The sequence below is a fragment of the Lottia gigantea genome (assembly GCF_000327385.1).
Source record: "Lottia gigantea unplaced genomic scaffold LOTGIsca_113, whole genome shotgun sequence".
NCBI lineage: Eukaryota > Metazoa > Mollusca > Gastropoda > Lottiidae > Lottia > Lottia gigantea.
Genome location: NW_008707077.1, coordinates 171,852 through 194,677, shown reverse-complemented (window position 1 = coordinate 194,677; position 22,826 = coordinate 171,852). Strand labels below are relative to the sequence as shown.

The 22,826-nt window shown below is 34.0% G+C and overlaps 3 protein-coding genes across 3 annotated transcripts; all 3 read right to left on the bottom strand.

The window, feature by feature from the left end:
- Nucleotides 1-955: 955 nt before the first annotated feature.
- On the bottom strand, nt 956-12,087 carry LOTGIDRAFT_237644 (hypothetical protein). The gene is made up of 15 exons (XM_009047512.1): nt 11,245-12,087; nt 8,478-8,689; nt 8,207-8,297; nt 7,278-7,359; nt 6,663-7,015; nt 5,867-6,049; nt 5,381-5,474; nt 5,050-5,145; nt 4,554-4,719; nt 4,295-4,374; nt 3,902-4,000; nt 3,379-3,508; nt 2,875-3,067; nt 2,131-2,273; nt 956-1,776 (listed from the first exon to the last, which is right to left on the bottom strand). The coding sequence occupies exons 1-15, from the start codon at nt 11,885-11,887 to the stop codon at nt 1,660-1,662; spliced, it is 2,682 nt and encodes an 893-aa protein (XP_009045760.1). The 5' UTR covers nt 11,888-12,087; the 3' UTR covers nt 956-1,659.
- Nucleotides 12,088-13,976: 1,889 nt separating this feature from the next.
- On the bottom strand, nt 13,977-16,239 carry LOTGIDRAFT_199138 (hypothetical protein). The gene is made up of 4 exons (XM_009047511.1): nt 15,766-16,239; nt 15,197-15,428; nt 14,771-14,881; nt 13,977-14,388 (listed from the first exon to the last, which is right to left on the bottom strand). The coding sequence occupies exons 1-4, from the start codon at nt 15,850-15,852 to the stop codon at nt 14,033-14,035; spliced, it is 786 nt and encodes a 261-aa protein (XP_009045759.1). The 5' UTR covers nt 15,853-16,239; the 3' UTR covers nt 13,977-14,032.
- A 1,749-nt stretch (nt 16,240-17,988) lies between these two features.
- LOTGIDRAFT_171317 (hypothetical protein) lies at nt 17,989-21,840 on the bottom strand (the record flags this gene model as incomplete). The annotated part of the gene is made up of 3 exons (XM_009047510.1): nt 17,989-18,884; nt 19,206-19,754; nt 21,045-21,840. 3 exons carry the CDS (start codon nt 21,838-21,840, stop codon nt 17,989-17,991), a joined length of 2,241 nt encoding a protein of 746 aa, XP_009045758.1.
- Nucleotides 21,841-22,826: the final 986 nt, after the last annotated feature.

Below are 22,826 nucleotides of genomic sequence, written 5' to 3'. Positions count from 1 at the left end.
GGTCTGTGGTAATAGATATATATAATATAATATCTCACGATAAGGTAAAGGGGAATTTCCCGTTTTATATGAATCAGAATATTTTACCTCCTGGAGAACATCAATTATTGTAAAAGGATATTTTTTTCCCTAAGGGTATTGTATTTAGGACATATCAGGAGGATGTCCCCATCCTCGGGACATAAAAAAAAAAATATACTACTTTCACTGCCAATATCGCGTTAAATGCATTCTCAGCCTTCAAAGATTAGAAAATTGTTCCAGGAGGAGGCCTCTCAGACCCCCCATCGAGGCTAGTACCCTTTAACATTCAGAAGGTTGCCCCGAGATCCTGGTAACAAGAAAGAGCCAGTCAAGTTTGCCAACCTCCCGAGACTGGAAGAGGGGTAGGCGGCAGATGAATTAATAGGGGGACAACTTTCGAGGTTGAGATATGCCCCCTCCCCTTCCCTTTGTATATCCACTGCACCCTAGCCTGTGTTTTCAATGTCTGTTAATGAGAAAAAAATCGACAAGAAAGACTGAATTTTTAGTTTTGATTTAATGATATCTCAATCCATACATTTGTTCGAAGTTTAGAAATATGACCACCAATACGCGAGATAAACGGATTAAAACTTCCTTGTTGTACACATAAATGTGTAATACAGTTGACTGGGTGCAAAGTCCTTTTTGCTTTATTAAAGGGACAGATGGGCCATGTTTGGGGTGATTTTATTCTTGATTATATGTAAATAGTCTTCAGAAGTACTAGAAATGTACTTACATCGCACAATTCCTTTAAAATTACTTCAAACAAGGAATTGTACTCACTATTCTTCAAATTTCGACTGTGAGCTGTGGACACTATTACTGATAGCTTAGTTTAAAAAAATGGTCAAAATATTATAATAGTGCATCTATCCCTTTATCCCTTTAAAGTCTATACCATTCGAGTAAAATAAGATATATGAGGTAAGCGAAAGTTTTGTTATTTGTAAACAATATTCATTCACATTTTTAAATGAACTGGATTGGGGGACAAGGCTTTCGATTATAAAACTCTTCCGAGCATCCAAGTGTGAGTAAATTAAACTTCCTGTTTTTTTTTACACTGATTAAATAAGGAATACAGGGTCTTTAATATCTGTCATGAGATATCGACTTCAGTTATTACTAATCTGTTCAAATAAAATTATATTATAATTCAGTAATTTAATTGATAAAATAACACTGTTAGGAGTGGGTTTACCGCTCTCAAGAAGGGGAATAGAAGGCCTGCAAATTGGGAGGGAAAAACTCATTTTTGATCATAAATGTAGACGAATCTTACAGATTTTATTGGTGTTACTATAACTAAATTATCAAATGGAACAGTGTCTGTGAATCATTTTTTTATTGAGTAAACATCAGACCCTCACTTCTTAAGATAAATATCTAACAATAAATAATGTGTAATAGTTTGCTAACAACCAACCTTACACACATATTTCTATTTATATATTCTCAAAATTCTCAATTGAAATCTAATGGCAGCGACCCCTGGTTTCCAAATTTAACTACTTAAACATGTATATACACAGTAAAATTCCATTTCTACATTGATTCTGTCTTATTTCACCATTTCAAGATATGCTGCAGAATGTAAGGTTGGTAATATTTAACTAACTATCTAACTCTTCATCGTCCTTTGTGAAATAAAATCTTCTCCAGAGATAAAAATGGCGCCTCAAAAACAACGGAGAAGATAAATGCCACCATAAAAGTCATTACTGTATGACCTATATATAGGTAAGCCTGAAATAAAAATAAATCTTAAAATTAGATAAGAGCTCATTAAATATTATTGTTTATGAGGCATGTCTCACAAATTCGGCAAGTTACATCAGATCTACCGATAATGGCTACCAAATACTAATTTGAGCTATTTTGTCATAATATTCCCTTCATTTTTGGGTCGATCGGTGGCATGTTTACAATTACATGTAGATCTGTTTTCCGGGGATAGGGTTAAAATCACAGGCCGCCGGATTGGGGGCAATTCGCGACGACAAACCGGTCTATTGAGAAAATTGGTGAAATGGCGCTTTGGAAATATTAACCTCTTCAGAAAACTATGGAGTTATTCAAGGGAGAAAATTGGCTACGTACCACATCGAAGTCACTGATGTAAATTAAATGTCTCTGATTGAAAACTTTGATCATCATGACAGTTGGATGTAGTAAGTAACAAGCGTACGTTAATCTGGAAAGTGGTATGATACCATTCCACGATAAAACATCGTTTATCAAACCTGAAATTTTTAAAAGGTGCATTTGAACAATGAGTTGAAGTTTACCATATTACGTATGAACAATTTTCTGTTCAAATAATAAAAATACGTGTAAAACCTTATTGTCCATCTTCACAGTGTTAAACTTTAACAAATTTCGTACTTATACCACGACAGTGGAATCAAGCAATTTCATTGAACTTTCACTAGGGAATAAATTCCTCGGCAGAAAGGCTGATTAGCTGTATTGAATAGCGTACAATCAAATCAAATCGCTTCATCAAAATTTCCATGATACAAGAAAGGTGGCTGTTGCAGTCAAGGTATAAGTAAGAAGTTAGTAATAGCTTGACATTGTGAATATGCTTATTGTCTTGTGTATATATATTCGATTAGGCAAAAGTTGTTACATTCATTTTGGTTAAAAAGTCCACTTTCGTGATAAGACGCTTTAGTAGGTGAGTTGGAATTCCAATATTTGACTTTGTAGACTTTAACAATATATTTCGCTGTATCTGTCCTATTCATATTCATCCATCAGCTATGTGGCAACTCATCAATATTATGCAATTAGTACTATACAACACGAATGTTCATTCATTAGTTTGTAAATTACACTTACCTCCCCTTTTTCGATGACACGCAAATATTACCCAGGCAACACAGGCGGCAAACACAGGTCGCCCCAAAGATTCATATAGCGATTGGACCCATTGTGGCCAGGGTTCTCCATCCTCTTTTCTAAATGTGTAAGTTATATACGCAAGGAAGAAACCAACGAAAAGTGTTATTAACCATCCAAAAACTGCTATTTTCTAAAATAAAACAAATCCTGTATAGTTTAAACATAGAAATTACAATATCCACGGTATGTGACTCACATAATAAAAAAATGTAATTGAGAAATAGCCGTGGCTATTCGCACCGTAACGGTACAACATATGACCATTCTTCCCCAAAATCTACAAAGTTACTTAAGAGCATTCTTGACAATCTATTTCTCATGCACAACACAAATGAAGCTCTACTATTTGCTGTTATAACATTAACAACGGTACAGGAAGGATGGAAAACAAAGACAATACGCGTCGTGACGGTGCCGATGCGTTGATAAAAATATACTTACCATTTTCAATTGTTTGATTTTGTCTGTTTTGTACATAATAAAACCCAGAAGGATGCCAACCATCCATGCTGCCATTCTAGTCCAGGGTACAATATATACATCATACCAATAGTCTGGTATTTCGTGCATCCTTAAAAGGGAATAATATTTATTATACCAAATTACTACTTACAATTAACCAGTTTTAGTCACAAGAACTACTTATTTCAAATTTTCCGAGAGTAGCTCGGTTGGTTGGTTGGTTGGTTGGTTGGTTGGAAGATGACAAGTTAATGTCCGCTTCCAACAGTAGATTGTTTCAGGACCCAGGGATATCGTTTTTGATGCAATTGTCGATATAGCGGTATATAGTGGCCATTCGCCATCGTGACTGTGAGGATAAACAATAAAAGCACTTAAAAGCACCATCTACCAACTGTCATTGCATTAAATTTAATGTATATAAAGCACGCACTCTTGACTTATTTTTATTCAATTAAATCATTCAAGACATCTATAAATGAAAATTTAGTCAAATACTCACGAGAACATGTCACCACCGGTTTCATAATGTGCATAGAAAGCAGAGGCAACACCTGCCACACCAACACCTACTGTCAGAGCAATACCAACTGGAGCATACCTGAAGTGGAAGTGCACTGATTTACCTGATAGGCATATGTTTTAAAACATTTCTACATTTGTCTTATGTTTAAACGTTATGGTGAAATTGTTTTGAAAGTTATAAGCAGATGAAGTGAAACAAGGTTACCTCCGTCTGATTTTTTGAGCATCTAAATTTTATGTTCATTCTAAGAGATAGTATTCTATAACTAATTACAGGAATATATTTGTTACTGGAGGTTATACCTATGGGCCTATCAGATATAAAAAAAACAATATAAGACAAAATTGGTTGGAAGTCTTTCATACTTACCAGAAAATAAGAAAGATGAAAATTGGCGAGAAAACATAAAATTGCATATCGTTTGCTAAATACCAAGACCAACCCAGACACTGGAAAAAAGAAAGCACCGCCCGTTTTAGCATTCATTACGAATTTTTTTATAATGATTATTTGATTTATTTCCTTCAGCTTTAAAGTATCGGCAATCTATGTCGGACCAAATACATAATCTTCATTCTCCATACAATAAAATAATGCTTTAATGAGGAGAAATCATCACTTTAATTACCTGTTCTTTTGCTCTGACTAGATTATTTACATACAGCAAATTAGTCCACCAGTTGGTTTTACAATAATCTGCTGCTGGGATAGTTTCTGGCCAGAGAGGACCTTCACCCATATAGGCGTACAAACACGAAAATGTCATTAACACGATCATATACAAAGGAGTCAATCTGAAAAAGCAAGCGCATTATTTTAGTCTAAAACTAGCGAAGATATCGGATGTCGTTTGAATATTCTATTTGATTAAATTTGTCTTCTGTTGAATATAACTTGATACCATAAGGAAATCACCAAACGACTGGTGACTCTGCTGATGGACAGGATAATCATTCTCTACTTTTTTTTAGCTTAAAGCTGTTTTACTTAAGTCCAAATATTTAGTTAAAAACTGAGATCCACTGAACAAAGTCGTCGTAAGCGAAACAGGAAATTCTCGCTTTTCTCAAATCTAAGAATCCACAAAGCTAACATGATGCATATTGATATATTTATAGCCCTACCTCCAAAATCTGTGAAAATAATACATGAACATATAGCCTCCCTTCACCTTCTTCTTACCAAGATCTTTTAGAGTTAAATATGTTACAAGAAATCCACTGAAACAAGAAAATATTCAAAAACTATCTGAACCTTACTATAACTGAAAAACAGTCATCTACTTATTAACATTCCTACTGATTTCAATAATACTTCTATATTACTACTGACGAGAAGGCCGAAAATAGAAAGGGGTGACTGAAATCACATAAATTACTAATGGGTTGATATACAACATCAAAAATTATTCCAAAAGATTCTTAATATCAGATACTAGACGCTGTCTTAACTTACCTTAAAAGAAAGAAAGTATCGACGCCAAAACCTGCGGCCATGATTCCTTGAAATGTAAATCTCTCAAACAATGAAGCCGCATCCACTAAATTGGCTGAAAGGAAGATAGAAGCTAAAAATCCGAACATAGCAATCCGTTCACCAAAAATCTCATCCAGACCATGACCAATTCTGAAGCAATTGTTGTATAGTGAGAAATACCATCAGGTGTTTCGAATAGAGGAAGAAAGTTCCGCTTCGCGCGCATCCTTATCTTATAAAGATAAGCGTTGTTGCAAGAATTATTCTTTCATCATTTGTTTCTTTGAAATAGGCAAATTTAGCACACTAATGGCGATTCAGTTGGCACTTACAAACTTCGGAAAAACTCAGCAGTGCTAAATTGTACGTGGTTATGACGGTTTCTGACTGCTATAAGTGTGTTCTATTACTTACTGAAATGTTCAATGATTGTAATTGCTAATCCAGTTCGAACTATTCACTTACCAGTGGTAGGGTTTTCTGCGTCAGAAATAACGCCATAATTATAGGTATGTCCTAATAATATCCACAGCATGCTTATAAATCTGATTCCATGAATACAGTTGATGGCAGACGGCGATTTCTTGGCGCTCAGTAACTTTGGAACATTTGTAAGAATGGAGAAAGCTTTGATAAAAGGACTGATTTCTGTGAAACATAAAAATACAATGATTATCAAATCAAACTCTTACTATATCGACTTATGTCATGTACGTTGGGATTTAATGAAATACGTGTATTCAAATATAGATGTAACAACAGAGCATCTCTCATTAAAATCATTAAGGGGATTGTAAAGAGGTTTTCTAAATTTGTAATGTATATCGGGGATACTGATAACATCAATTTGCACCTTTTATTTTTCAGTAAGACGCCTGCTGTTCCTGCAATACCATAACCACTGAATGTTTTATAACACTTTGTCACATAAGGTCATTCACGAATAACACTTAGTTTTAGTGGAATTTCAGGAACCATGTAATTGGTATGGTGGAAATGGGTGTTATCAGTGTCCCTGATTCACATAAAAAATAGAAAACCGCTTTACAATCCCATTAATGGTTTCCAAAAAAAAATTTGGTCATAACAGTTCTTTTCAAGTTTTCTATCAAAAAGTCATCTCTCATTTGAAAGTCGCATAAACGTCTAAACAGCGGGAGTGCTTATTCTAGGTCAACAAAAACAGCTATTGTTCATCATTACCATAAAGACAATAACCAATACACATTTAATCAATATAATAATTAATTTATAGACCTACTTCGAGGTTTGTCTGTTGGTGGCTCTGGGGGTTCTGGCTTTGTGAAGTGATGAACAGCCCCGTTTGATGTACCAGCTTCTTCGGCCTTAGATACACCATTTGATTTAATAATGCTACCATTATTCACATTCTCGTAAATTCCATTACCATTTGGGGACTTTTCATCGTATGACGTTAATTGCACATCTAAAGATTTTGGTGCGTAACCATTTTTGATGATTGTGCTCTCATCCGAAAAAAATCCTCTATTGATATGACCATGTCCTGTTTGCCGTGGAAGTGGTAAAGATGACAAGATACCTTCAGTGAACGAGCACACTACAACTATTGCTCCAAATATAGACAGAATAACTCTGGAATGAAATTATCGCACAATCAATCCAATGCTTACAGCAGCAATTTCAAAATGTAGCTTTTCGAATTTTAGATTTTCAGTCACACCTACATTTGATCAAACATAGCTAACTATCTAAAAAAATTATTGGTAGGGCTGCTGATGTAGATACGATATCTAGCCCGATGTTTATGATAACTAGCCTAATGCGAAGGATTATCTATATGAGTGTCTACATAACAAAAACACAATTTGCTTGAAATGACCATACACGAACTCACATGGCTGCTATGGCTGATGAATCATCTTCTAATATTGGCTCTTCATGACACGATACACTATTAACGGGTAATGGTAGGGGACCTGTAAACGAATTGGAAATGAGTCATTTTTTATCTATCAGGATCCATATGTAGTTTTGTCAATTTTTGAAAACCATCTACTTTACACTCATAAACAATGAGCTTCCCAATATAACGCAGGTATAAATTATAGGATTATTTTCTATTCCCTACAGATACACAAAGAGAGTCAAGCAAGAAATTATTTTCGCCGATGGGATTATGTTCAAAGAGTCGTAGATCTAGATACAGTGCCGTAGATCTAGATACAGTGTTGTAGATTTAGATACAGTATCGTAAATCTACATACAGTGTCGTAGATATAGAAACAGTGTCGTGGATTTAGATACATTGTCGCGGACCTAGATACAGTGTCGTGGACCTAGATACAGAGTCGTAGATCTAGATACAGTGTCGTGGACCTAGATACAGTGTCGTGGACCTAGATAAAGTGTCGTATATCTAGATACAGTGTCGTAGTTGATGTAGTTGTTGTTGATCTAGAAACAGTGTCGCAGATCTAGATACAGAGTCGTAGGTCTAGATACAATGCCGTAGATATAGATACAGAGTCGTGGATATAGATACAGAGTCGTGGATATAGATACAGAGTCGTAGATTTAGATATACAGTGTCGTAGATTTAGATACAATGTCGTAGATTTAAATACAATGCCGTAGATCTAGATACAGTGTCGTTAATCTGGATACAGTATCTAGATACAGGCCACAAACCCTGTTATTGAATATAACGAGCCTTAATAAGAGTTAATGTGAAGAATTGTTACCAGTAGGTTAGAAACGTATTTGTAGAAACGATTTAAGCAAGACATAGTTGTAGAAGCGTCAAATTATGAAATATCGTCTTACCCATGTTAATCAGTTTTACAATATCATCACCATGACAGGATGCTGGGACACACAAACCCCAATTTAACAGCAATTTTAATCCTCGTGTATCCTACAATAACGACAAAGGTTGCTCATAAGTTTCGCAAGCGAATCAAATGTATAAGTTATCCCTTTTTCAACAAATAACTTATTTCATTTCAAACAATAAAGTTTATACATACATCTTCACATAATAAGTAATATTTTCATATTATATTGAATAAAGTCGAAAAATAATTTGAATACTTACCACATTTAAACTTTGTACAAAATTATCAGAAACGTTGAATTTCGCCCGACAAAATTTTGTAGTGAATGATTTTTCTTTACCTCTCCATATATGGCCCAGAGTAATGTTTTTGGGTATATAAGCTTGAACTTTGGCGCACTCATCATAGGATCCAATGTAATACAAAGCTCCTTTAGTAATTCCCCCCGAAGGTTTACCAATTGAGTCGAACACTGGAATAAAGGAGAGTGTGAATAAAATATTTCAATCGTGCTATTGTTGAGGTTACCCCCTAGTAAAATGTGCTCCATATTGTACCCACATATTATTTTTTACAAATTGGAAAATATGACCTTTTTAACGTTTTTGAACCAATTTATGCGTCAGAAATCTTTTCTTGGGGGAACCCTCTCAAACACTCAACAAGAGGCTTGTGACTATGACGCCTCAACAGAGTTGCCGCATTTTAAATTCAGACTCGATAGTTTGTCCCACCGTTGAGCAAGTCAGCAACCTATTTCAGCCCCCGGTCTCGGGAGACTGGCGCCGCCACTTGTAGAACTTATACTTATGTTCATATTACAGTTATTTATTTCTAGGAAGGGAATTAATTGTTACCAAAGAGGAAGCAATTGAAAAAATGGGAAATCTGGCGCTCGTGCGGAAAATATTAAGCTTGGTTTTAATCAAAGCCTTATCGTGTGTGGGAAATCTGCGCTGGATTCTTTCGGCTTAAATCATCCAATTGTCTTTTAAATACAATGCCTAAACAATTATTTGAATCGAGTACAATCTTGTATTTGTTTTGTATTGCGGTTATCAATAATTAGATCAAATCAGTTGAAATGTAGATCAGTGTTATATTTTATCAAACTGGGTGTTGGTTCGAGACTAACAGTGAAGTAGATTTGAACCTTAGTATCAAGGTTTATGATAAAATTAGTTATCATAGCGGCCTTTTATATCTTGATTGGCATGTTGACGTTTGCCGCACGTCGTATATACCCTTATATTTAATGCCGAAAAGAGGTTAATTTATTTTGTTTATGGATAATATGCACTAAAATATAAGCTAATGATAAAGAATGTGACAAATTCGAAAACACTTCGTTAGACTTTTTAGTACCAATATTAAAAATTTTGCCGTTTTCATGTTTTCTTTAGGTAACAGATCAAATTTAATCTTGATGGCACTCAAAACAAGTGCGGCCTTCCGTTTAAATCGACCAAAACCTAGACAAGTTGTGGCTACAAAATATTAAACCGAATGCAATGTCTCTCTCCAGACGTCGATTCTTTCTACTATGTGTCGATATTTATAAGGCGATACTATAATCTTTCGGTAAACAGAATGAAATCATCTGATAGATGATCAGAAATAAAATATATTAACCATCAAATCGATTTGAACAATTTGTTCCAGATATTAGTTATCAGAATACTTGTTAGGCATTGTCTATTATCTCTGAAATATTTTGCGATATTTGGTTGATAGCTACCACAAGGCCCACGAGGTTAGGATAAGGGGTCAAAGAGCAGTCGGACAAATTTGTATCAAATTTTGTCGAATCATAAGTCACTTGTTTATGATTGAAGATAACAACACACATTCACTTATGAACACAGTTAATTTGTTTTTAATAACAGTACAGTGTGTTATAAAACAAAAAAATATGCGGATATTTGGGTTCCCTTTTTTTCATTTATGACAATGAAAATGCTAATCCTTATATGAATAGAAGGTAGATATGTTCTAATGACTTGAAAAAATACCAGTTTGTCTCACATGTCCATAATTATTCATTTTAGCTAAATTAGAATGGAATTACCAATGAGTGACCGATCAAGAAAGGTCAAAAAGTCATTTTTGTTTATCCAGACTGTACATACATGGACACTTATAACTGGTTAAGACTCTTAATTAAATGCAATAGGAACATAATGATATGATTAAGAATATATGATAATTCATTAGAAACACCAATTAATTAAATAGTTTGCTGAATTTGACACTAAACCCATCTTTGAAAATCAACAACGTAACGACCTGAACTGCTTCTATGTTTTTTCTGTGTCTGTATTACAATATAATTACTCAAAACGCATGAAAGATGATAAAATAGGTAATTCCTTCAAAATATACCTCAAACTAGGAATTTCTATACATGGCAGAGTTTCAAGAACTTTCAAACGCAGGCCAATGTGTTATGTTTCCGAACGTTATGTCCCAATATTGATGCAGTAGATTTTATTTTGTAGAGGTGGAGGCTCGGATCCATTACAGTCCCTTAAATCCATATAATCTTTTTGAGAGCTTGACATCGATAAAATAGGTTATCATGATGATATAGTTTTGATAGGAATATTTATTGACATTCCTGTCCTGGGGTCATAGATAAAAGACTAATTGCGAAGCGATGAGAAACAAAACAATAGATTAAAAGCCTATTGCGAAATGAAAAAAAAAATAACAAATACTGAATTAATTTGATTAAAACAGTATAAATTTGTAGGCGTAACGATGTTTTCAGATAAAGCGTTATGATTATGATCCAAATAACACAGATGGCTAGAAAATACATGCAATTAGAATAGAAAACTAAAAATAGCGTCGAATATTGTCTTCTCGATCTTCATTATTTCAGAAAGGCACATAACAGAAGAAAAGGAAAAGTAAGCACTATTTTGTCTATTAAAAGCAATCGTCATAGGATCAGAATACATGACATGAAATTCTCTGTTGATTAAATGACATGCTAATAGTATTGTATATTGTGCATTTACTTACTTTTCAAGGCCCACCAGAAGGTAGTAAAATTAAAATCATTTGGATCATCAGTAGGATATTGTCCCCCAACCAAAGCATCCATAAAATCCATGCTGTCTTCATAGCACTGTTTATTTGACATTAACGATTCAAAATAAGGGAAATAGATCCGAGTACTGCGTCTCATCATAATTCTTTGGATAAGGCGCTTGTAGTTGAGGTTATGTTGGTACGTGTACAGCAATGCATTGGTCACATTAGGATTGTTCGGTTGCCAATGATTCGCTTTAGCCATCTCCATCACCTTTGAGGTATTAACTCTACCAACCTCATCAGTGATGATACGAGCAATATCCTGAAAGTCGGAACTTCTCAAGAGTTTCGGCATCATGCCAAGAACCCCTTCAGAGAATAATCCCCCAACTTGACTAGGTGGTTGGGTTTTTTTGAAATCTGCATAAGCGTAAAATATAGCTTCCAATTCTCGAAATACATGATCATTGTCTAACAAAGCTTGACCGACCAATCTGCCTTTTTCAAGTTGGCTGTATTCTTTCTTGGTGTTTGAGTTATTGTAATTGGCACCAATGTCAGTTCCATCAGCAGCTAAAGTCGTGCTCAAGAACAGTAAACCCACCAAGACCATATAGGTTATTTTGGCCATGCTGTTATAACAGTTAGTAGGAGCTCATTAGAATTACTCCAAAACAAAAAATGATACCACCATTAATTAACAATTGGTTTTGTCGTTATTAATTCTCTGATGCTTTAAATAACACTCTCCAGGTACATGAATGTTGTGAACTTGATTTTGTCCAAGGTTTCCAACACTAATCTAATGTTGTCGCTGATAAGTCAATGTTGTGTCGTATGGAGGAAACTTTATTTTAAATAAACGAAAAACATGTGATTCCTCAGATAAGAAGCCGGGCGGTCCGGTACACACCATTGGACTTTGTCCACATCAACTAAAATATGCAACCTACCTCTTCAGTTGACATTTGTTTTGTAAAATAAAGTTGAAAAGTGCAAGAATTTTAATCTATAGAGCAATAAAATTGATTGAAGACTGCACCCACATAAACATGTAATGAAAGTCGACTGTTGAGCTGAGCTGTTTTTTAAAATCCCACGCCAACTGCAAAATATTTTTCAATTGAACACAATTACACCTTTTGGAGACATTTCCCTTGTGGTACACATGTGTGTGTTGAGCATGTTATTCTGACAAGATGAGTAAATGAGTAATTTATTGCCAAGGAATGCTTATTAACTTGACAATAAACGCTCAGAATGAGTCGATACCCTTTTAATGTCAGCATGCACACTTAAGAGATTAATTATAAGAACTTATTGCCCTTGTTTTATAAAGTTTCAGTAGCGTCACCCCACTGTTTAGGTGCTTTATATACATATAAGATCGTGCAAACTTATATGGCACATTCTCAACCAAGAAATATTTCCAAGTTAGTCTTGACTCCAGAATGTCCTATCAAATATATAGTCTATAGTTTAATTATTGTTGGCTGAATTGACCACTAGATACGAGTTGAACCCCTTTGCCAGAAAACTTATGTTATAGATTTATAATCTACTACCAGGTGCAAGTTGTTTTCGAGTGACTTGCTTTGTCTTATATTATATATTGTATCTTAGATTTGTAAATATAGGACCTAGTCGTTGTCTACACCATCATCTGCAGTGGCAAAACCTGGTAATTCACTTTTTGGTCAAACTTGAGATTTTTTCGGTTTTGAGTCTACCTCATGTGTATACAAAAACAAAATCTGTAAAGATGGATCCTTGAAACTTAAATGCCAATGGTAACACCTTGCATATCATTTAATTACAACGTTTACAATGGCTAACTCTTGTGTTTCCGAGAACCAATCGAAGTGAGATATAAATGGCTTCCTTTTCCGAATCATACATTACTAGAGAAAATTTTGAGAATAATAGACTAGAACTTTCTTAGCCTTAGCTTAGCTCACCGACCCCTTCTTTCATTGTCCTTGTCGGTTTATAAGTCAGGTAAGTCTGTTTTTGAAACGTAAACACTCAAGGGAACATTTTGCCTTATATTTAAGAAAAACAATGAATTGCTTATTATAGCCCCTTTTCAGAAAGTGTTCGGCCTTTAGCTGGTAAACTTGTTTGGATGAAATCTGGGTAAATTGAATTCAATTGAAAACCTAAACAAATTTTTATTGAAAATAAACCAAAAGAAAATATGTAATGTATTTGATTACTATATTCACCTTGTTTTTCATAATTCATTCGATTTTTAGTTTGTAAACACTCAAGGCACATTTCTTGGACTATTTTGATAAAACTTGTTGTAAATCTTGATTAACACCCACGAAAGAACTCCATCAAAGAAATCAGAAAGGTTTTCAAAGAATGTTGAACTAAAGGTTCATTGCATGCACTGATGATGATTCATGTTCTGCCAAATGTTCTAATCTAAACACTTGAAAAATATTTTGCCTTGTTTGATTTATATGATGTTCTTATTTGGGGATAATTTGGAAACATTTAAAATAATCGGACTTCGATCCCCAACTTTTTAATATATTTATAGATCTGTGTAATACAGTTATTTGTTATTAGAAGATAACGTGAAGATTGAAATGTGTATTACAACACGAAATATTTCTTTTCATTGCAATTGTGTGACCTTTGTCTCATATTATTGTCTATAGGAAATATTTACTTTAAGTATAGATTAATACACCACACCTTCAATGATATTTGTAATTCTTTTATTTTTATTAAAAGATTAAAAATTGAAAAAATATAAAATATAAATTCATTGTCCAGTATTTTTCAAACAGGCATCAAATATAGCTTTTCTTATGAGGTAGAATATGAACACTATCACGTGACTTATTGGTGTTAACACTAATGCAGCTAAAACTGAGTACAGTGCAGCTGTGTCGGGTGTTCTCCAGTCAATAACAGAATAAATATAAGGTTTGTCCAGGCCATTTGAGCCACCGGCTTCTTGGTATATCACAGTAAATATGATATACAACGTGCTGAATAAAACAGGGTGGAAGAAATGGTAAATCCTTACTGGTACCGCTGTTATTATCAGGTTAGATAGAACATAGGCGCTGTTCAAAAGATGAGTTGCTATGTCCACTGTAGTTAATGGATATGTATCTGAAATTGAAAATACGTCGTTAGTTGCCCGAATTTACATTTGTTATTAAGGTGGTTTGAGGCTTGCGTAAAACGTTTGTGGATTCAGGACAAAATTGACTGGAAGATGAACGACAATCATGATGAAATCATTCCACAACATAAATAATCATTTCAAAGGCTACAATTTTTATCATTTATTTACGTTTTTACTACAGTTTTCAACAATGTAAGTATCAAATGTTTTGTGAAGACGGTCTACAATTTGAGACTTGCGTCCAGAGGAGTTTATGAGAAAGTGAGCAGCAGAATACGTAAAAAGTATTTGAATTTTAAGGTTCTTTCGCAAGATGAACACAAGGTCCAGCTTTCTAATAATAATTTCATTATGATATTTTTGTACCTGAATATAGCAGCGCCCAGAATAAGATAGAAACTGCTATAGATGCAGTATTTGAAACATTAAACATCACCCATACAAACTTCAGGTAACCAGACATCTCTTTACATTCTCCTACAAATAAAAGTAGGAAACGCTAATTAAATGCAATTCTTCCAAAAATAGAATATTTACAATGACAATAAAATAGTGCATTACATTACATATCATAATATATAAGAAGGGTGGATTAAAACACGTATAGATTAACACACAGTGACTCATAAACTAATGACACCAAGTAGAAGGAAAGATTTGTATTTGTAAAACTGATATCCGGCTCTCCAACAATGTAATGAAAATTTATAAGATTAGACTTGGAAGATTAGACTCTCGTTACGTGTATTAATTTAACACAATACTATCAGTAATATCGAATTTTCCCTTTACCTTTTAATATATCGGTTCGTTTACAATGAATATGAATAACTGCAATCAACTCCATTAAACTACTAAGTGTTAAAACAAAGTATGCCCAATGAGTGAGGTAGATGAACCACTTAATTTCATTAGATTTCGTTGTGGTCCACTGCCAGGCGTATACACCAGTCAATATTATCCAGATAATATGATATAAAGCCCATACTACACGCCATAGTAAGTAACCACTTGGCCAGCCCCACTGAAAAATATATATAAAAAAGTATTTATATTAAATAAAATCAATGAACTTTGAATAAGAAAGAGGGATTGTTCGATTTTTTTTCAATTATTGGTGAAATCTAAAGATTATGGTCACAAAAGTTACTCATTCCTGTTTTTAAGAGCTATTTCACATAAAATGGAATTTGTGGCTTGCTCTAAACACACTTTGGTCTCAAGAACAAGGGACATAACTAAATCAATTAAGCTTAAGTCCCACTGTGAGATATTATGAGAAACCACCCTATCAGTTATATCACAGTATTGTTTATTATTTGTGGTGGGGTTATGGTCGCATAATGTTAATAGTTACTTACCTCAAATGTTGTAAAATGATGGGGTTTATCGTAAGACAATAGAAAGTTCCTAGGATAGAAGTGTTCTTTACATTTGTTGGTACCCATATCACTGAATATATTTCTTAAGTTACTTTTCTTTTATCATGTAGGTCTAAACTCGACAAACTCTCGACGTTCGACAATTCTATTACACTCTTTCCAGAGAAGATGTGTGATCTTTATTTTATATAAAATTTGCTTAACTTGTAATATAACAATTATGGTTAGTTTGTAGATTCAAAATACGATAAAACAATTTTCTTTATATAACTATGAATAAATTATGCTCAAATCAAGCTACTGAACTGTCTATTGTGATATAGTTTTCCACTATATTCGGATTGTATACGATATCTAAATATATCTATGAGTCACACTTCACTCAAATATAACGTCTATCTCCTTTTATCACTTAGTTACTCGGTTGTCGGAAACATATTCCAATTGATAATCCCTTCCATAAAATTACGGCATCTCTGACATTCCCCTGTCTCAAGAATGCGACTGGATAAAGTTATTGAGAATTATACTAAACCAATGTAAGACTATATAGGTCACCACACTTGACTTACTTATGTAAAGAAAACCAGTCTTGCGGAAACTATTGAATTAAACACTATATAAATGGCAATATTTTAGCCATACCTATAATTTAAGTACGCCTATGTCGCTGTTGTCAGTGTAAAAACAATGAAAAAGAGGGGGGGGGGTGAGAGGAGGAGCAGGGGCCGCAAAAGTATCTTGGGGAGAGATTTGAATTGGGAAATGGTAAAGCTATGCAGATGATTTAGACACGTATCCTATGCTAAGAGTTATAAACCACCTAATCACATGACTTGTACACACCGTTAATTCTTCATATTATCTGCATTGTCGTGACCTTTAGACCCGTGCTGAAAAATTTAAAACTACACCATAAGTCAACAGAATTTAATTATTATAAATCGTAGGCTAAAACTGCAGACATTCGTATATATATGTATTTTCGCTCTTCTGAAGAACGCCGTCGAAATAAATCTAAAGATATACATATACATGCTTTTCAAGACGGCGCCCGGACACCTTAGAATAGTTGTAATAGATCCAACTAAATAAATAAAACACAAAAGCAAACACGAGATAAAGCAAATCAATGAGACCTTGTATTACCTTCGTCCCGAAAATATAAATCGAACCTTAAATCGTTCAAGGAAAGAAAAGAGAACTGTCCATATTACACATAATGATAATAATAAGGATTATCAGAGGCCCTAATGCATTAAATAAATATAAATATATCGGGTGTACCAAAGTTCGACCGGTAGTATCTCAGCTGTTGTTAAACTGATCTCTTCCAACACAGGTTGAAATAGGGAAGTTGCATTTTTGACATGCTATTTTGTTCGAGGCAGTACTTGTACAATCCGATTACTTTCACATTTTCAGGGCTGGACAACAACATCTTGAGGTATAATTGTGAGAATCAGTTTACCAACAGCTAAGATACTAATTGCAATGAAATAAACTTAAGATCTCTATGTTTGATAGTTAGATTTAAAATTTATTGTAGTGATTGGGCAATCAGGTCATAATAGAAATAAAATCATTTTTAAGTATTTTGTGAATAATTTCCACTGTTAAAATAGTGCTCAATAGATTAATTGTAGAGCGATATAGAAATATTAAAACAGAACTAATATAAATATTTCTTATAAACCCTTTTGGCTCCGCCAATAATCCCGCCTCGGAACCAAGGACTCTGTTTACATGTTATGTCCATTTGATTATGCGTTGACCAGTTGAAAATTTCATTTGAAGCGTTCATATTGCGAACAGCCTTGTTGCCACTCGCATGATGATATTACAAGACATATTGAAGGACAAGGAGTGATACACACTATTACTACACTCTATCCACAAAGAACTTGAATTTTCTTTCATGTCACAAATAAATATAAAATTTTCATTTGTCTTTAGTTCTACAGAATTATAAGGTTCGGCGTTGTTTTCACATGAAAATGACCCACTTTCCACAATGAAAAAATTACATAAAATAACTTTTCCAGGGTTGGTAATCTAAGATAATCTAAATCTCGTGGTAGTATTTTCAAGTTGATATTCTAAAGATGATTTGGCAATATTCAATTCTGTAAAGATTGTCCACACTGTACAACCACAAAGTCTGGTTTTAACATCATGGGTGTCTAACACTAAGTCATCTATCTAAAATAAGAATCCTGGGAATAATCTTTGCATTAACATGTGATGATAAAGGGCAGGGAGCGAAACAACTTCATTATCATCATAAGCATCATCATCGCTACCATAGTAATCATAGTCATCAGGGTCATCATAGTCATCATAATCTTCCATAAAGGTTCTTGTAGCCTCAGTAACGGGATCATTGTCGATGATATCATTTAACTGTAGGAAGTCACGTAAGGTCATTGGAAGTTCTGTTTCTTCAATGTTTTTTGTTTTATTCGGTTGTATGTGAGCTAAAATTGCAATCCTCGTAATATTCGTCAACGACATCGGACTGCAACTCTTAGATTCTATCCAGTGCAATATTTCAGGATTCTTTTCAAATTGGGAGAAATATAGAGGATCTTTTAGTAACATAAATAACCGAGATTGTGTGCAAGAACCAGAAAGAAATAATAGTTCTAGAAGAGACGTGTGCTCCTGGTAAAACCTTGAATCAGCCTTCATCAGAATGTGACATAATAATCCAGGATAGCTGTCATGTTGTGGGAATAAATCGGATCTATATCCACGTTTTATTATATGTATTACTGACTGTTTATAACCTCTACCATATCTACGTAGTTGCAAACTCATATTTTCCTGTAAAATTTGTTTACCAATGTTAGGATCTGCACCATGTTGCAATAAAAGTTGAACCACATTGTACTTCTTTGTTTCAAGGGCGACATGTAAAGCTGTTTTGTTTTCATTATCAACCACATTGATGTTACAACCTCTCTGCAAAAAGAGTTCGACAATGTATTCGGCAATTCCGCACCTCCCATTCATAATGATCTTCATTAGAGGAGTTTTTCCGTCTTTGTAACGAATATTTATATCTGCACCGCTTCGAACAAGCAATGTTATGCATTCTGAAATGTCGATATTTGATGAGTAATAAAGTTTTTTAAGTAGTTTGGTAATTGGTGTCTCTCCATAATCATCTACACTATTACTGTCAGCTCCGTTTTGTAATAGAGCATGAACTACGTCTTTACAACCTTGTTCTGTAGCAACATGAAGAGCTGTTTCATCATTTCTCAGAAATATGTCACACCCATTATCTATTAACATCATTGCTACTTTTTCTTTTTGTCTTTCTGTTGATAGCATTAACGGTGTATTTTCATTGTTATTTTTTAAATTCATATTGGCACCGTGTTTTATCAAGCAATCGATTAAACTCAGTGTACCATTCCGAACAGCTAAATGAAGAGCAGTTTCTTTATCATTATCTTGGGTGTCTAGCTCACATCCCTTCTTTATCAGTAAAATAGCAACATCAATTCTGTCATAATGAATTGCCGTCATTAAAGGTGTTGTCTTGTCTGAGTTTGAGAGGTTGATATCAGCCCCGTTTTCAATTAGCATTACCGAGCTATCTATATTACCTCTTCGAATGGATACAAGAAGTGGCGTCTCTCCCTCGGAATTTTGTATATTTAAGTTGGCACCACCCTTCACCAGAGGTATCAGAAATTTAACGTCTTTTCGATCAACAGCATGATGAATTGATGTTTGTTTGCTCACATTTGAATAACGATAGCCCCTATGGATATATGGAGGATTACACTCCCAATCCTGACTGTTCAGATTACACCCTTTTTTTATCATTAATTCAGCTACATCCAAAAGATCTCTTTCAATTGCTCTCATTAAAGGGGTTTCTCCTTTGTAGTCAGCTATGTCTAAATCTACTCCTCTTTCAATCAGCAAAAATATACCATCGGTCCATCTTTTGCCTATAGATAATAACAGTGGGGTTTCTCCTCGGTAATTTTGTATATTTAAGTCAGCACCAGTTGATGAAAGGGTCTTAAGGCAATCAAGTCTGTCATTTTTTACTGCTAAATGTACTGCCGTGTCCTTGTTCTTGTTTTGAAAATTTAGATTGCAATCTTTTCTTGTAATTATTCCAATTTCTGATATTAGGTTATTTTCAACAGCAAACATCAATGGTGTCATCCCACTATCATCAGAAATATTGAAACATGTAGTCTTTTCAGCTACCAGACTAAAATATTTCCCCTTTCCATTCATAGATAAAATCAGTGGAGTGTGGCCGTTTGAATCTTTGATGTCAGCATCGGCACCACTATCTAGTAAAAGCGTGACAGTTTCGTTGTCATCATAATTGTTTACAGCTAGATGTAGTGCGGTTTGTTGGTTTTTATTTTGAAGGTTAATATCACATTTTTTATTGTTGATAAATAAATTTGAAAGATTGAATAGTTCCCTTTTGACAGATAGCATAAGACAGGTGTTACCATTTTCATCTTGTAAATTCAAATCTGCACCGTTTTCTAGTAACAAATGTATTATTTGTTCATTTTGACTTTGTAATGAAATGATTCTTTCTGAGTCGCCTTTCCATTTTCGTATCGCCAACATCAATGGTGTTTGTCCTCTGTAATTAGTTGTATTCACACTGGCTCCAGACTGTACCAACAACTTCACTAGATCTGTGTCAAGCTGCTCGACAGCAAAATGAAGAGCGCTGATTCCGTGTTTATTTTGAAGATTAACGTTACAACCTTTACTTATCATTAATTTAACCATATTAGGAAGAGATTTTTGAATAGCGAACATTAGAGGAGTCATGCCATTTTCATCTGCTTGATTTATATCCGCTCCGTGGTCGATTAATAACAAAGAAATTTCTTCGTTTCTACCTAATAAAGACAGCACTAACGCCGACTGTCCTTTAGAATTCTGAATATTTACAACCGAACCTTTCCTAAACAGTATTTTAATTAGCTCGTATTGACCATTTTCAGCAGCAACATGCAGTGCGACCTGATTTTTATCATTTTTTACATTAACATCACAACCTTTTTCTAAAATCGATTTTGTCGCTTTAAACAATTGTTTTTCTAATGAAGAAAATAAGGGTGTTAATCCACTGTGATCTGATTTAGTAACGTCGGTGACGTCATTGTCTAACAGTAACATGGCCATGTTCTCATCAGATTCAAGTAAAGACAAGAGAAGAGGGGTTTGACCAGAATCATCTGTTATATTAATATCCACACCTTTTTCTAATAAAAGTCTTGTCGTGTTTATACATTTAAATTTAACCGCTAAATGTAGGGCAGTTTGGTTAAGGGTGTTTTTAAAATGTATATTACATCCTTTGTTGATCAACTCCTCAGATACCGTGGTCATATTTTCTTGAATAGAATAAGCAAGTGGTGGTAGATCTTCATCACGACAACAATCTATATTAGCACCACTAGTAATGAGAAAACTGGCTATTGAGTTTAATTTCAACTGTATGGCTTTAAGTAATGGCGATATACCTGATTTGTCCAGCAGGTTTACATCAGCTCCAAACTTGACAAGTAACTTCACTGTCTCTAAATCCATTTTATTAACTGATGTAAACAGTGGTGTTTGGCCACTATCATCTTGAATATCTATGTCACTGCTACTTTCTATCAAAGGTAAAACTAATTCTGTGAGGTCATGCTGGATTGCTAAATGAAGTGCCGTTTGTTTCTTTGTGTTCTCTATGTCCACATCGCAGCCATTTCTTATTAAAAACTTCGCTTCACTTGTTTTACATTGTTCAATGGCGTACATCAAAGCTGTCTTTCCTTTCATATCGACAACATTTAACTCTGTCCCTTTCTCAATCAATAAAGAGACAATGTCTAGGTTCTTCTCGCTTTTTCCTCTACTCCATATGATAAATACAATAAGGGGAGATTGGTTCAGGCCATTTAAAACGTTTACACCCGTCCCACGTTGAATAACCTTTAAAACATCGTCTGTAGAACCATTTACAACAGCATTAAAAAGGTCACTGCAGTCTCTGGTAAATTCCATACTTGAAATCAGCCTGAAATAGGTGATTGAAATAAACTATACTAATTAAAATTGCATTACAATTAAACAGGCGATTTTGTTTTAATTTCAACGTGAAGAACTGTTCTTTTCATGCCTACTAGATCTAAACCCTTTTTATAGTTTCTAAACGTTTTCCTGGTCAAGTAATTATTTTAAACAGCAAATTTGACAACTACTGTATTAAAAGTGACTTTTCGTAATGATTACCACAATGGACAAATCTTTTTTAGCTGTTTGTTACTTAACCCTTGGATATTTTTAGTTGAAACTTTACAAAAAGGAAAGGGGCATATTCCTATACATGCAGATTTAGTGTTTCACGGTCCGCACAATAAAAAAACTGACTCAAAAGACGAAGTTAAATTAGAGAATGATTTTAAAAGTTTGTAATAATTAAGTTTATGTAGATTATTAACTAAAATATTCTTACTTTTTAACTACATAAAATGACTGAACTTTTAATTTATTTACAGCCACTGGTTATAGATAAAAAAAAAAACATAAAAAAAAACCAAATAATATCTTTCAGTATAGGCACCTGAAATGGAAAATAAGAATGAAAGTATCGATAAACCATTTTAACGTCATTCTGTTGTTTTTTATGATTCTTTATCTCATAAAATACTTTTTATATAAAACCTATTCCATCGGAAAATTCGATGGAGTTTTAACAAAAAATAAAGGATAATCGACTGTGTTTTATCTTATACTTATAAAAAACTGTAGTTTTATGACAATATTTAGTGTTTGTAATATTTTCATACATTAAAATTTTCAAAATGAACTCAGAACCATCGAAAACTGGTTAAATATTTAAAAAATCTTCTGGATTTCATGCCCATATACAAGTTTGTAAATTTTGCTTGACAACCGCTTTTTATACGCCCACATTAAAATTGTCGTCGCCCCTGTGCGTTGGTCCGTCCGTCTGTCCACAATGTCAACAATTGTTTGTGGACACGATA

Excerpts from the sequence above, each read along its gene's own strand:
- LOTGIDRAFT_237644 (XM_009047512.1), bottom strand. The coding sequence starts at position 11,887 with ATGGCCAAAATAACCTATATGGTCTTGGTGGGTTTACTGTTCTTGAGC. Across the intron at positions 7,360-8,206 it reads TGTAAAACTGATTAACATGG|GTCCCCTACCATTACCCGTT; the intron begins GTAAGACGATAT and ends ATTCGTTTACAG. Across the intron at positions 5,475-5,866 it reads CGCAGAAAACCCTACCACTG|CCAATTTAGTGGATGCGGCT; the intron begins GTAAGTGAATAG and ends TCTTCCTTTCAG.
- LOTGIDRAFT_199138 (XM_009047511.1), bottom strand. The coding sequence starts at position 15,852 with ATGGGTACCAACAAATGTAAAGAACACTTCTATCCTAGGAACTTTCTA. Across the intron at positions 14,882-15,196 it reads ACGAACCGATATATTAAAAG|GAGAATGTAAAGAGATGTCT; the intron begins GTAAAGGGAAAA and ends TTTTATTTGTAG. Across the intron at positions 14,389-14,770 it reads CTGGGCGCTGCTATATTCAG|ATACATATCCATTAACTACA; the intron begins GTACAAAAATAT and ends TTTCAATTTCAG.